The following is a 15,578-nucleotide window of genomic DNA, read 5'->3' on the forward strand; positions in this document are numbered from 1 at the left end:
GAAAGTGTGAAGTGACAAATGATGATTTAGAAGTCTTACTTCTCACTTCACATGTCTAACTTTTCAGAGTGAGAAGTGAGAAAAAAGAGTGAGAAGTGAGGCGTCGCACTGCTCATTCCTCGCCACACATTTAACACTTCTTACTTCGCACTTCTTCCTTTAATAGTGGGAAGTGAGGGGTGAGAAATAAGAAATGAGAAACGTGAGATAAATAGTGAATAGTGAGAAGTGAGCATTGAACTTATTATTTCGTACTCTTTGCTCACTCTTCATTTCTCACTTTTCACTTCGCACTTATCACTTTTCACAGAGAAATGTGAAGCGTGAAGTTTGTAGTGAAAAGTGAAATGGGAGAAGTGAGAAATGAGAAAGAAGAAAGAAGTGAGAAGCATGAAGGAAGAAAAAAGAGGGGAAATGAAGGAGGAAGAAGGGACAAGGGAGAAGAAAAAAAGGAAGAAGAAAATAGGAAGAAAGATGAAGGTAGAAGAAAAGATGAAGGTAGAATGAAAAAAAGGTGAAATAAGGCGGAAAATAGAAGAAGAAAGGGGGATGAAAGAAGAAGGAAAAAGTAAGTAAGAAAAAACAGAAGAAGGAAGCAAGAAGAAAAAGGAAGAACGAAGAAGGAGGAAAAAACCATAAAGGCAGAAGTAAAAAGGAAGACAGGAATGGAAGAACTGACTACTCACTCCTCACTTCTCATTTGGCTTAATGACCATTCGGCCCATTGATTATTTGACCTTATGACTATTCGGCCTGAACATTGGGCTTAATGACCTTCGGCCTAATGACCTGATACCACCTATGACGTCTGTAATGAACTAATTTGAATTGCAGATGACACGTAAGAGGTTCTGGCATGCTGATTTGCTTTCGGTTAGGTAACAAGCATGAGCTGGCGGACCAATTGATTTCAACTCCTGGTTTGCTTTCGGTTTGGTACCCGAAGTAGTGGACCTGATAGACTATCTAATCTCAACTCCAGAGCATATGCCTTAGGCATATTTGAATAGTGGAGCATTCATATGGGCTCTAGACACTCACACGGTTACGCTGACTAGCTGTAGGTTTGGTACCAGGCGTAGCTAAACTGATGGACCAAATAATCTGAACTCCTGAACAACTTAAAACATCTCCTACACAGCAAATAGTTTTGAAAGTTCAACGACGTGTTACATTGCATTTAATCCCAAACAAACGAATCAACATTCCATATTCAATTAAATTTGATTGAACTTTCCAACTAATCACAGCTGAAAGTCTCGTTAATAAAGACAAAAAACTGATCACAGTTCAAATTTGTCTCGATTCCAAAGAGCAGTAAGATCGATTGAATGTTGTGTTTATTTGAATGTTCCAAATATGTGCATGAAAATATATTTAAAATCACAACATATTTTTATCTGCGTATGAATTTATTTAAATGGTGAAACATTCCCAAGAGGTCTAGGGACTTACATGGACTAGTTGGATTGCTATAGGTTTGGTAATGGTAATAGTAATTGAGGACATCAATTCCAGGTTGTTACGGATGGCTTTCAATATCCAATAATAGTCTCATTGCCTGTCCATCTGTCTTTCGTGGATCTGTATAGATCATGTATGATGTATTCTGGGGACCATCATATTTTAATGCAACTACAGTACGGCCATCCTTGAGGCGTCAAAATAGTTCTTAGTTCAATACTGGCATAAATCCCGTTTAGATATATGCAATACTGCCAAAAATTACCTGGCTTTCTCAAACATAAAAAAGGGGGCATGGAGGGGAGGGTTTACATATATATGTATTCAGTGACGAAATGGAAAATACTCAGTACGCGGACGAAATGGTCGGAAAACACGGGAAAATTGCGAAAAATGGATTTTCGATTAAGTCGTTTTTTATGCTGTTTAAGCAGATTTCGGAATTTACGCGTTTTTTACGTAAGGTACGGAAGACTGTTTTAATGAGGGAACATAAACTATTTATGTAAGGGATTAGGTATGTAAGAAGTGTATGGTCTCTAAGATTGAAATTGACTGGATTTGTGCCCTGATGCTTTATTTATTTTGTCTGTTGCTTGCTGCTCAATCTGAATTATGTGATATTGAATCCTGTCACTAGCCTTCTGTAGAAAATAGGGAAATATGTTCTGCTTGCATCGGGCAAGAAAAGTATTTAGTATCAAAGTGAAGGGAACGTCGCAACATCAAAGTACAATAGTACAACCCTATTCATTCCATAGTTATAATCATTTTTCCAACATAGTGCAAGCTTCATTCAAACAACAAGCTCTAATATCGAATTTTGTTTTGTGTTTCCTTTATTCCTCGCAGATCAATGGGAATCTTATTACCTCCAGTGTCACAGGTGACAAATACTCGAATAAACATGACCCAGCACCATAGAAATCGCAGCTTGGACAGCGCTCTCCAGCGGATACCGGAGGTAGGTTTTGCCTAACATCATGTTGAACAGCGTTGTCATAATATTAATATCCCTCATCGCAAAACAGGTGGAGGTGTCGTCGCCCAGTGCCGAATCGGAAAACACCTTGTGCACGAATTCGATCCTCGGAACGACGATGTGCACCAAAATCATCCAGTCCTCCTCGACGAATCCGACCAACACGCCAGCCATTACGCGGGGGAACAGTAGCGGCGTGGAAGATGGCAACACCGGCTGCAGCAGTAGCCGGAGTAGTAGTACCAGCAGCAACTGTGGTGCTGGAATGATGGACGTAAGCGGAGCTGGATCTACGCTTGGTAGGTTTTAGGGCTTAGTGGCAATGCTCATATGCATGAATGTTCAAACGGTTCTTTTGCTTCAGCATCATCAGGAACAACGCGATCAGGAAAATTAGCCGATGGTGACGCCCATGGCGGAAAAGAAAACGATAGCAAAAAGAGGGAAGATTTGACCAGCCTAGGGTCGGACGACTCCGGTAAGTTGAGATATTCATGGTCATTGTTATTTGTTCACATATAGAAACAACATCGTTCGCATCAACTTTTTCTGGACATTCTATCAAATGTTGTAAATTCTCAATGCGAGTGAGCACACAATGAGATAAATTTCAATTTAACTCTACAGTCAACAAGAACGCATTGCCGCCTAAAAGTTTTTTTTAGTACAAAGGGATCATATACTAACCATGGCCAAAAGCAAGATTGGAGCGCCTTATAACAAAGTTCTTCAGAATGTTCAAATAATTTGTGATAATTAATCTATAAACAAATTTATTGATCATTGTTTGCATATTGACCTTTGCGGCTTTTAAATTGATTCATCCTATCTCCACCACCAGTATTAAACAAATAGAACCGTAGATAACGCTCGAATATATTTGCTCAATCCAAGTCATTTCTCTTCAATTGACCTTCTGCTTCCTAATCAGGTATAATTTGCGGATCGGAACCGGACCACACATCCCTGACGCGGATCCGCCGCTCCCGTGAAAGTCTCGATTCGGGTGAGATTGATCCTTCGGAGGAGGAGTGCATCGAAATTTTGGAAACAACTTCGATGGACGAGGAGTACCGCATGCTCCAATCAGATCTGTGCTTTTACCCGCTAACGCTGACCTCCAATGCGGGAGGGGCAGATGGTCAGAGCACCGGTAGTAGTACGATCGGCGGCAGTGGTAGCGGCACCAGAGATAGTCGAAGTGCCAAGTCATTCGAGAGTAGCGTCTCATCGTCTTCCACCACAGACCCGGCTATCATTAGCGAAAAGATTCGCTATCGGGAACACAACATGAACCGTGCTGCCATCATGCTGGAGACAATTTGCGTCCCGATCGACTATGAAGACGGTCCTGCCGTGGAAAACGATGTTGCTGCACCAGTAACGGGTGAGGACGAGGTAGACGCGGAAACACCTGTCGTGTGCGAAAGTAGACCGATTATTCCCGGAGGAGATGAAGAAGCAACCACACCGGTGGTGGAGACGAAGGATGCAATCCCAGTAAACCCTGTGCCAAGTACTACTAGCCAAAAGAGCGACCAAAAGAATGAGATCATCTTCAGAAACTTTTTTGGCGCTACCAAGAATGCCATTTTCCGAACAGCCCAGAGCATTATTGATAATCATGAAAAGAAAAATGCGAAAAACAAAGAAAAAGACGAGGAGAAAGTGAAATCTCCCACGGAGATTTCTAAGAAGCGAGAGTTTGGAGTTTTGCGATCAAGGATGAGGAAATCGGAAGCATCAAATAGTAGCAGCAGTGCTGCTGCAACAAACAATAGTAATACTGCAGCAAGTAGTATCAACACTTTAAGTCCGGATACGCTGCAATCCCCAGAACTAGAACACAAAAGTCTTTCAAAATCATCGTCCACAAGCTCGCTAAAAGTGCCGGGAGTCGCGGTTGCCACCTGCATGAACCCAAAGGAAATCATCGAACCTCAAATTAAGACCGAACGGGGCCAAAGCGGTTTGCTAAGGTTCTTCGAATCACCGGTTTTCAATATCCACTTTGCCGTCCACTACCTGTTCTACTCGAAGGAACCGGGTGTCCTCAGTTTCATCGGAAACAAAATCTTTAGCTTCCCCGATATCGAAGTCGATCTCTACATCCCGCAGCTGATCGTAATGTACATGCAAATAGAAGAACTTTCTGAAGTTTTAGATCCGTACCTGGTCTACAGATGTCGGAGATCCGTAGACTTCTCGCTGAAATGCGTTTGGCTCCTGGAGGCTTACAATTTCAACATGGGAATGCTGAGCAATAATGGGAACTCCATTCGAAAACACTTGACCCTGCTGAAAGAGCTCTACCCCAAACGGGAGAGGAAACAACAACTCAAAGCGATGGAGTCCCTACCACCGACTGTCACCGACACCGTCAAAAAGACTCACCATCGGTCCCAATCGGACGCTACGGGTCTGATGGGATCGCTCTCCCTAAACCCAAAGCTATACCCTTCGCTTGCCAAACCGCTGTGTCTTGGCGATCTCAGCAGTGGCCGCGCATTCGATAACGGCTGCGTTTGCTTTGAATCCGTCCGAGGTACGGTCAACGGTCTTCTTGGTCAGCAAACCATCTGCTCTTGCGGAGCCCCAAAACTGACTCCGGAACGAGAGTTCATGAAATCCCTCATCGATATCGGACGCATGCTAACTTCCCTGCAAACCAAAATTGAAAAGACCTCCCGGTTGAGGATACTGCTCAACCTGATCAACAAGAACCTCCCGGCCCGTGTATGGCTTCCACTGCACTCCGAAACTCCGCACCACGTGGTACGAATAACGGAAGAGAAAACGGCCGTACTGAACTCCAAGGACAAAACGCCCTACATCATCTACGTGGAGGTCGTCGAGGTGAACGACATCTACACCTCGCCGGTGATTCCGAAGATGATGCCCACCCTGAGGCACACCAAAAGTGAGGAACGATTGGACAGTGGCGCCCAACCGAACGCTTCGTCCGAAACAAACATTCCGGCTGCAACTGCCACGTGTGCTGTAACCGGCCACACGCAACCTAGCGCGAAGCTGCGCGTATCGAAAATGTCCGAGTGCTCGGCAGGAGGTGAGCTGGCGTCGCCCGGTGCAACCCTCGGGGGATATGCGTCCTCCAGCGGTCTGGGGATGTACGACTTCGGTTTCACCGAGGACGACGTGTGGTCTCAGGAGGATGACGAGATCACGGCGCAGTACCTGAATCTGCACAAAAGCCTCTCCGAGCGGGACAGCATTTCGCAGTTTTCGATGGATTCGTACGATTCGCGAGAACAATGTGAGTATGGTACTGGGTGCAATGAAAGGGTAATAGGAGGGGCTAACCTTTCGGATATTTTCATTCTAGCGACCCCGGCGGTCTTCAATATAGGTGAGGTTCGGAATCGACACTGTGCCAATCTGTGCTCGGAGAGTACACGGCCGTTTAGCAATGATCCGGAGGATCCATCGGCTGCCGTTTTGAAGGTTAGTGTGCTGCACAAAACGGTTGCAAAAACTACGAATGTTTAAAATTGTTCTGCCTTATAGGAGCCCTGGCACGAGAAGGAGCGACAAATTAAGGAAAGTTCACCTTACGGACATTTGCAGAACTGGAAGTTATTGTCGGCTATCGTCAAGTGTGGTGATGACCTACGGCAAGAACTGATGGCAACACAGTTATTAGAGGTAAGTCCGCCATGTCCGCTATATAATTGCATATCTTACCCGTCATCATTATGTATTGGGTTCTCCTTTCAAAGTGTTGTTTTTAATTGTTGGAATAGCCTTTCTAAAAAGATTTTGGATCGACCTTATCCTAACCTCACCTACCGCTTTACAGATGTTCCAGCTGATTTGGAAAGAAGAGAAGGTGGATCTGTGGGTGCGCCCTTACAAAATTGTCTGTCTGTCGAACGATTCTGGTCTGATCGAACCGATCCTCAACACCGTATCGCTGCATCAGATTAAGAAAAACTCGAACAAGAGCCTGTGCGACTACTTTGCCGATGAATACGGTGGCGACGAGGAAGATTCGGATCGCTTTAGGGAAGCCCAGCGCAACTTTATGCAATCGTGTGCGGCGTACTGTTTGATTTCCTACCTGCTACAGGTCAAGGATCGGTGAGTTTGGAATCAAGGTTTATCATAAGGAAGGTAAATAACCATGTCTTTTATTGCAAATAGCCATAACGGAAACATCCTGCTTCATTCCGATGGACATCTAATCCACATCGATTTCGGATTTATCCTCAGTATATCTCCTAAGAATTTAGGTACGTACCGCTGAGTATTCTATTCTTCCGGAGACAACTCCTAATAGTAATGATTATTATGTCAATTGGTCAGGTTTCGAACAATCGCCCTTCAAGCTTACACCGGAGTTCGTGGACGTGATGGGCGGTCCCTCATCGGAGCTGTGGTTGGAGTTCAAGCATCTACTTCTGGAGGGATTGAAAGCCGCGCGGAAGCACATGGATCGTATCATCAACATTGTGGAGATTATGAGGAGCAGTGAGTGTTGTATACAATACAAATTATTATCGAATGTAGATTTTTGAAACTGTTCTTTCTTCTACTACAGGCTCCCAGTTACCGTGTTTCAAGAACGGCTGCTCCGGTACGGTGCGCAATCTACGCAACAGGTTCCACATTAACCTAACGGAGCAAGAGCTAGAACGCAAGGTCGAACAGCTCGTCCAGGACTCGCTGAACTCGTTCACGACTAAATTGTACGATAGCTACCAGTACTTCACCAACGGCATTTTGTGAGAGCAATTTTTCATGAAGATCTAAGCATGTGGCGCAAACTGGTTGTTCGGTGTCCGATGCATGCAATAGTAGTAGGCGCAGAAGAAAGGGAAGCGACGATGAGGTAAGGCAGTAATTGCAAAATCCCAGATGGCCATGGTTGAAGGAGACAATTATAAATGAAAAAAGTACAAAAAAAGTTTCTATTCATGTTTCCTTTGTTTATTTTTTGGTTTTGTAACAAAAATATACACATTCATTATCGATCCAATGAAAATCGATGAACACCGTAGATGCATATATGTTTATTGATTCCTGATTGATTGCGATTTTGGCTGCGGCATGGACATGCAGTGGACAGTGTGCGAACGGAACGCTGCTCCTTTTGAAGGCATGTGTTTGTAAATTTTTCGTTTGTATATATAATCAGTACGAAGAACGTCATCATAACTTAGAGTTAAACAGATGTGTATAAACAAAATACGGGTTTTTCTGTGAAAAACCTCTTTATCTCTAAAATATTTTAATCACTCACGAACGAGCATGAACATTTTGTGTAGAACATGGGAGGAACCCGGGATGCAAAATAGAAAGAAAAAAAATAAGAATGAAATCAATGCAAACAAATCGACTTGAGTGTGTTTTCTAAATGGCACATTTCAATTTTAACCTTAAGAAGAGACTTTAACCGCGAATGGTCGCAGGGCAGCCGTACGTTTTTGTGCATATTAAAACATTCTAGGTTAGGTGGGTTACAGTGAAGAAATAAAAGATCGGAATCATAGAGAATAAGAACTCTTATTATAACGCTGTTTGTTATAATAAATTCAAATTGAATTTCATATAAAATTAGATATTTAAACATTGAACTTGGTTGCAGATAAATGGTTAATGGATTATAGTTCAACATTATAGTGATTTTTTTTTTAATTCGGATGATTAACCGTACATGCTATAAACTCTTGTTTCAGAAACGATAAAGGAATAGAAAAATAGCAGGAATCGAAATACTCTTGAACAGTGCTGAAAATTTCATTTTCATTTGGAGAGGTCACGCAATATTTACACAAAGCTCCTTCTTTTAAAAAATGATAGAAATTATCACCTTATTTTCATCGATTCTTATTTCATGACAGAGCGCTGAAGTGTTGTAATCAAGCTGTATTTGCTTAAATGATATTAGTATTACTATGTTATCGACAAGTCATCGTTATTTTCACAACACCTACTATTAAAATGATTTAGAAATCTAGATTTCTGAACAAAGTACAGATTTCCATCATGAGCGTTTGTAATGTGACAGATGACCGGGAGGACCCTACATTTTTATTTGGTCTCTTGCTACCGGTTTCCCATGACGATCATGAGAACTACCAGTACTGCTCTTGAAGCATGCTGAAGGGTCGCTTTTCCCCTCAACATTTTTTTTTTAATCTTTATTTAAAACTTTCAACTACTTTCAAATGCCGAAGTTGACAATGTACTTGGATATTTCAATTTATGGATGCTTCATTGCGGATAAGAGTGATTCAGGCAACTGTGTCGATTTTTATTGTTATCCTATTGGGTGAGCTAGTTCGGGATCCATGTTGGGCGCCAATTGTAACTACCAATGACGTCCATACATCTGAGCAGCGTCTTAGAGTTAGGGGAAGATGTATGGAGCTTGGTTGAACAATGGAATTGTTTTTTTGTGCGTCTTCGAGACATTCCTCCTCAAGCGTAGTTACCTTGAATAATTTTAATCCAGAAATTATTCTAAATTCTTGCAGCTTGACTCTTGACAATAGTTCAGCCACCATATCAGCTATTTGTTCATTTTTTTAATCTTTCGTTTATTTTGGAGGGTCAATTGCCGTGAAGCGTTACGGAGCCGAGATCAAGTTTATTTAATATTACATTTATCTACCCAACTCCCCATTTGTCCATTTCTGCTGGCAGCTGATCAAAGTTTCCTGGCGAACTAATGAGAAAAATTCATCGAAGGTGATTTGCCGATCGTAAATATCACCTTCCACAGCTAAGAAGGTAGCACGATTGGCGTCATATACCAGTGGTAAATACTCATGAATCGAGATTAAGCGTTTTGTTCCAGCAGCTTCTCGAAGTTGTCAATGGCCAATGGATTAAGAACCTCACAGCGGTTGGGGAATCGGAACGGTAATTCCGCGAAACGATCTGTCAGAGGCAGTACACCCGCGAGTACTTCCAGGCTCATCGTATGAGTCGAATTCATACAACCTAACGCGATACAGAGACAGTAGTACTGAATACGTTCAGTCTTCAGCATGTGTGTTTTAGCCGCGGACTGAAAACAGAAACTACCGTATTCGAGCACCGACAGAATGGTTGTTCGGTACAACGTGTCATACAACTGTGGGGTGTGCTCCCCACCATCGTTTCTGGCGTTTTTGTGTCAGATACACAATGTGCTTCCCGAACGTACATTTCGAGTCGAACCAGACACGGAGGCAGGGCCAGATTTAGCCGGAAGGGGGCCCCGGGGCCGACAGTTTGTTGGGACCTCAAAATGTACAAAAAAGGTTGGTTTTGGTACATAAGATTTGTGGGGGCCCGGGGCCATGTCCCCGTTTACCAACAGGTATAGAGCACTACGCTGACTTGACGACAAGTGCTTCATTGCAATATTGGTCCAAATTTGTTTCCAGTTCTCAGCTGGGTGCTCGCGACATATTTTTGGTTCCTCAGTGAGATTGATGTACACCTAGTGGATACTTTTGGCTGATGGATTTTCCTGGACTATTGGTGGGAGTAAGGGAAAATTTGAGAGGATAAGTTTAAGGCAAGGACAGTCTGCAGGTGGGTTGGTATTATCTTGGGTGAGAAAGGATTTAGAAAAGGGAAGGGGATCGATTTTAATAATATGCCTATTAAGAAACCGGGCTTTGCACTTTAGTGCAGGCAGATGCAGTTGCATTCCCCCGTCATCCTTGTCACGTGCGAGTTGTTGCATTGGGATCCTTGCTGTAATTCCGCGCCACAGAAAGTTCCCTATTGTCGCCGTCAGTTTTGCTACATGCGCGGCACTCGGCACGAGAATCGATGCCATGTACCATATTTTGGAGGCAATGAACATGTTTAGCAAAATCACTTTTTGGTGTAGAGTGAGGGTACACAAGGATTGAAGATGATCCAGCCGAGCGAACTTGCCGACGAGCTCATTCCAGTTCGATTTGTTCATCAAGCGCACCGAGTTTGCGAAAGTAACTCCCAAAGTACGAACCGTGTTTCCAGTCGGCAGCCACGGTACAGTGAGTGGTATGTCGTCGTTGTAGTTATCGAAGCCGATTTTGTCAAGCTTAGCTTTGCTCCAGACACTCGGTCGAAAAGATGGAACGCCTCTCTCATACGTCCCAATCGCGCACTACATGTATTTATCACCGACACATCATCGGCATATGCCACAACGAGATCAGGGCCGGCTATTTCCTCATAGAGCATAGAGAGTGGGTCCCCTTGACGAACGGATCTCTCGATTGGGAAAGGTTCGAAAAGATGCCCGTTTACAAGCAGTTGCGACGATGATAGATCTCCTATCTTGGTAAGCAACCGGACGAAATTTGGTGCAAAGCCGAGCAATTGCGCAATTGTTGCGAGCGAGGAAATGACCGATCCACAAGATCGAAACCGTGGCGGAGATCAAAGGAAGCCAAAAGTCCTCGTTGTTTAAATTTTTTCAGTCTTGCTATTCTGACTGTCGCTCACTACATGGTGGGTGCGCATTTCGCATTCGAGCCACAGTTTGAGAATTCGGGAGAAGATTTTGTAGTCACAGTTTAGCAGGGATATCGGCCGGTATGCGTGATCTGTTTGGTCGTTCTCTTTCTTTCTGACCAGAACGATTACCCCATCAACAAAATTAGTGCTTCGTTCATAACAAGCGTGATTTCTCTCCAGATGACGTTGAACAGTTTGAGATAGAACTCACGTGGAATTGAATCGCCACCGGGCGATTTGTTGGGGCTGCTAGATTTGATAGCGGTGAAGATATCGGCTGGCGTTATGTCATCCATGCATCGCTCGTTCGTTGGATCATTTTCGGGAATTACACGCTCGCACAGAAACACGTCCCCTGCTATCTGTTCTCCTTTTTCACCAGCAGCGTAGAGTGCACGATAAAACCCCAACATGTGTCTTTCGATAGCTTCCGAGCCATCAACGATGTCGTTGTTGTCATCTCGAAGCTGTGTGATAATAGTTCTTTTCCTACGGCTCTCGCCAAGTTGGAACGTTGACAACGGTTCACCAACGACGAAAGTTTCATTGATGCGCACGAACGATTGAGTGAAGTTGCGCTGCAGGGTCAACATTTGCGCCTTTCTTGGTTGATTTTTGACAAAATGGCAGGAATATTTTGGTAGTTGTCGTATGCTTGGCGTAGTTCTATATATAGACGACGTTGTACGATAGCAAGGCGTGCGGGGCTGGGATTGCATCCTGTCGTATCGCGCTGTCGCAATACACAGTTAAAGTCGCCCGCTAGCAAAGTGTGCTCTGTGGGATGACGTAAATAGTAGGCTAGCGTGTTGTTGTAGAACCGCTCTCTTTCGGCTCGGAGTGCCGTGCCAGATGGTGCATATATGTTGCACAGTGTAGTGTTTTGTACTCTGAGTGCGATTAGTCGCCCATCGAGACTCCTCTCCACGTTCGAGTACACAATATGCTCCTTCAGCGCAATAGCCGTTCCCCTTCTGGCGTGATCTACGTTGCAGACGACGTTGTAGCCAGGGAGTACGAGTTGCTCGCTGTCTACTTCCTGCAGAAAGTCAATATCAATCTCCAACGTACGAAGGAAAGTTCGGAGGGCGTTTAGTTTGGTCGGATTCGTATTCGTGTTGATGTTAATTGAGGCAATGTTGTCGCTGTTGAGAGCAGTTACAGCAGAGCATCCACTTCCTCGCTCGCGTCGTCTCCGTAATTTTGTCGAAGCTTTTTGCCAGGTGGACGACCACCTCGCCGAATGCTGCTTGTCGAGGCCGATACCGGATATCGGTTTCGTTCCCATCGCTTGCTTGTCGTGTGGACATTCGGCTCACGGTGGCCTGCGTAGGAGCCGGAGGGGCATGAGACTGCTGCTTTGCTCGGCTAGGTTCGTTTTCGTCAGCTTGTGCACATTCGTCGTTGTGTCCGTGGGACACGGACAGTACGGCTTCGAGGTGGTTACGAATGAATTGAGCTTGCTCTCTTCGAAGATGGTGTTGGTGCCTGTCTGCTTGTTTCCTTCGGTTTCGCACCGAATAATTTTGCGAACGTGGGCTTATGCTTTGGTGTCGCACCGGGTTTTGGTGCAGAAGGGTTGACTACAGTTTCCTTTGCCACATTAGCGTAGGATTTTTGCACCAGTAGTTTCTTGTTTTAAACACAAGTGATGCCATTATGCACAAATTATCCACAGTACTTGCATGTATGTAGCTGCCCGAAGTACAGCACGTTCGTGGTCTGACCATCTATGGTGATGTAGCTCTCGATATTACGTTTCACCACCATTCGTACGATCCGAGCACCAGTCGGAAGGCCAGCGAAGTAGTATTTGCTGTCCCATACCTGCTCGGTAATCGAGAGGACCTCACCGTACGCACTCAGAAACTCGGAAATTTGCTCGTTCGTGATATCCTCGGACAAATCTGTCAGCTTCACCTCCACAGCTCCGTCTTCTAGCGTGATTCGCAATTTGTAGATTTTGCCTTCTATTTCTGCCTTTCTGTTGTATTAAAATCTTGCAGATTTGTATTATTTTAATACAATATCTGTATAAAAATCTTATGGGCCAAACACAATTGATACGTTTGCGTGCGTTTTGACAGTTTTCCCATGGAGAAACTGTCAAAACGCACGCAAACGTACCAATTGTGTTTGGCCCATTACAGAATTGTATATGCGGAATCCCACCGAATTCGAAACTATCAGCTCACGTCAATTCTCGCAGCGAGATCAATTCACCGAACGCACTGAGGAACTTTCGGAAAAGCTTTCCGGCAAAACGTGCATCTTCACTTCAACACTTCCATTTTCCAATATCCACTTCATGTTTTTCGACGTGTTCGTCCACGATTCTTTGGGCGAGCGTCAGATCATTGACCTTGACTAACGCACATTGTTCACCGTGGGCTAAATGCACAATAAACCGTCAGTCATCGTTGAGGGCAATCCAGATTCCTTCCGTTGTTCGTTGACGTACCGCCAAAAACTTTTCGGATTATTCCTGAGACGACTTTGCAAACGATTTTGAAAGGCGTTACAGAGATGATCGTTAAGTTGTTGATATTCGGAGTTGGCCTTGATATATTAGCTAGATGATGTATAGCTAGCTTTTGTAGAGTCCGTACGATACTTGCAGTGTTTTCTGAGTGCCGCGCGTATGACTCTTTTCCGACTTTTGAGGCTGGTTTGACCGGTTCTGGTATGGATCTCACCGGAACAAACTGGTCGATGGCGTAAAGTAGTATGTTTGACATGATCGAAGCAGCGAGGTTGACGTCAGAATCTCGAAGAGCCGCATCCCAGTCAACTTGAGCAAGAAAGGCATTCATCCCGTTAAAATTGGCCTTGTAGAAGTCGTATGAAATGCTTTCAGACTGCTCGCGGATGCTATGGAGCGGTTTTATCTTGAGTTACATCTGGACGGGATGATGATGTCTGACAATCTTGACGAGCGGTGATGGGGCCTGCATAAGTGAACAGCTCTCTCGGAGTACATTGCTGACGAAAAGCAGGTCAAGTATTCGGCTGTTTTCATTCTCCACATCATTCATCTCAAGCAGCAAACGAGACGTCTGGCCGAACAGGGATCTCGAAGCAATCGGGAAGAGAAATCCCGATTTATGACGCTGCCAATTAATTGTGCTCAAGTTGACATCATCGAGGATAATAATTTTGTCCCATGGTCCTAATTGCGAGACAACCCAGTTAAGCGCAGCGAGGTGACTGTCGATCAACTCCGCATCATCGATTCGATCGGGAGGGATGTAAATAACGCAAATGAAGAGAGTGGCATCAGCAGTAGTTACGGCGACCCACAATTGCTCAACCGACGATTTGTCAGGAGGACTCACTAAGCGAGATTTGAAGCAGTAGCGAACCGCTAATGCAACGTACACACCAGTCAAGCAGTTTGACGAACATTGACTCCGCCCCCAAGAAAACGCTTCGGTTGCTGCTTTATTTGAACGTGTGTGAAGTTGTTCGAACAACCATTTGACAGTTGGCGGCTCGGTTGGAAGAAATATAAACGGTTTGATTTTGGTTTGAGTTGTCGGGGGTGGAGTCAAGGTTCGCCGAACATGTTTGAGCATTTGTACACGGAAGAAAAAAAGTACCCAAAATTGAGTATTTTTAAACTTACTTTTGAGTTATTTTTCTCTTCTCTTTCATCCACTCTTTCTTTTGTTGTCAAAAACAAAAGAGCCAAACAATCCACCGACGCCAGTTCAATACGGGAAGCCAATTTTGAGTTTTATTACCTGAGGTCGAAATTGGGTGAATTAAACTTAAATTTGGGTCAATAAATTTTCCGTTGGGTACTTTTTTAACATGGGAGTAAAGGCAAACTACTTCCACCCTACTTACTCAATTTTGGCTTCCCGTACGGATGTTCGAGGTTGGGTGAATTAAACTCACTATTGGGTAGTTTATTTCTTCCGTGTAGTGAAGTTGCACAAACCCCCATATATTTTTTGATGGTTGGTGCTCGAGTTGGTGCTTCGGTCGTTCGTGTGTGATATTGTTGGTCAAATAAATTGATTGTTCGTGTCGCTGTTGGTAAAACTTGATGGATGCTTGAATAAACAATAGATGGAGCCAATGTTGGTCAAACTGCTTGACCGTGTGTACGTTCCATAACACAACACCCCCTCCAATGTTTTTGATACTGTTAGAAGATGAAGATGACCTATCTTGCCGATAAACGTATAAAGTATGATTCTTCAAAGAGTTGATGTACGGTGGTATTATTGTTGAGCCAGGTTGTGGTGATAATCGGCAAGAGAACTATTGATTCCACCAAGTAGTAAAAGACATTCGAAGATTCTGGAACCACACGTCTATCACTGGAAAAATCCGGTAACATGGAGTTAAACTGGCGCGGAGATGGTGTAGCAGGTACAGCAGAAGATACTGGTAACTGGTTGTACTTGCCAGTTATAGGATTTCGGAAGACCCTGTCTCCCAACTCAGACGCAGGACCGGGACGGCTGCTGGTCGCTGATGATGAGGTCCGGAAGTACTGTGTGATGCTTGTAGGCACGATATTCGGGTGGATTCGCTGAAAATCGGGAAACTTTCAGACGGAGACAGAGATGATGGCTGATCATACTTGCCGAAAGTTGGTGTCCGGTGACCTCGTCTCCCAACTCACTCGCAGGGCCGGGACGGCTGCTGATCGCTGGCA

At 44.2% G+C, this 15,578-nt stretch overlaps 1 protein-coding gene across 1 annotated transcript in view; it reads left to right on the forward strand.

Moving 5' to 3' along the window:
- Window positions 1-7,463, forward strand: part of LOC134218010 (uncharacterized) — a 378,133-nt gene extending 370,670 nt beyond the window's left edge. Inside the window, exons 4-13 of the mRNA XM_062696885.1 lie at window positions 2,317-2,428; window positions 2,496-2,745; window positions 2,811-2,924; window positions 3,378-5,720; window positions 5,790-5,908; window positions 5,972-6,109; window positions 6,264-6,544; window positions 6,608-6,696; window positions 6,770-6,934; window positions 7,005-7,463. Coding sequence (XP_062552869.1) covers window positions 2,317-2,428; window positions 2,496-2,745; window positions 2,811-2,924; window positions 3,378-5,720; window positions 5,790-5,908; window positions 5,972-6,109; window positions 6,264-6,544; window positions 6,608-6,696; window positions 6,770-6,934; window positions 7,005-7,192 — 3,799 coding nt within the window. The 3' untranslated portion in view covers window positions 7,193-7,463. The remainder of the gene's footprint in view (window positions 1-2,316; window positions 2,429-2,495; window positions 2,746-2,810; window positions 2,925-3,377; window positions 5,721-5,789; window positions 5,909-5,971; window positions 6,110-6,263; window positions 6,545-6,607; window positions 6,697-6,769; window positions 6,935-7,004) is intronic.
- The last annotated feature ends 8,115 nt before the right edge of the window (window positions 7,464-15,578 follow it).

This window comes from Armigeres subalbatus, chromosome 2, assembly GCF_024139115.2.
Source record: "Armigeres subalbatus isolate Guangzhou_Male chromosome 2, GZ_Asu_2, whole genome shotgun sequence".
In the NCBI taxonomy this organism is placed as follows: Eukaryota; Metazoa; Arthropoda; class Insecta; order Diptera; family Culicidae; genus Armigeres; species Armigeres subalbatus.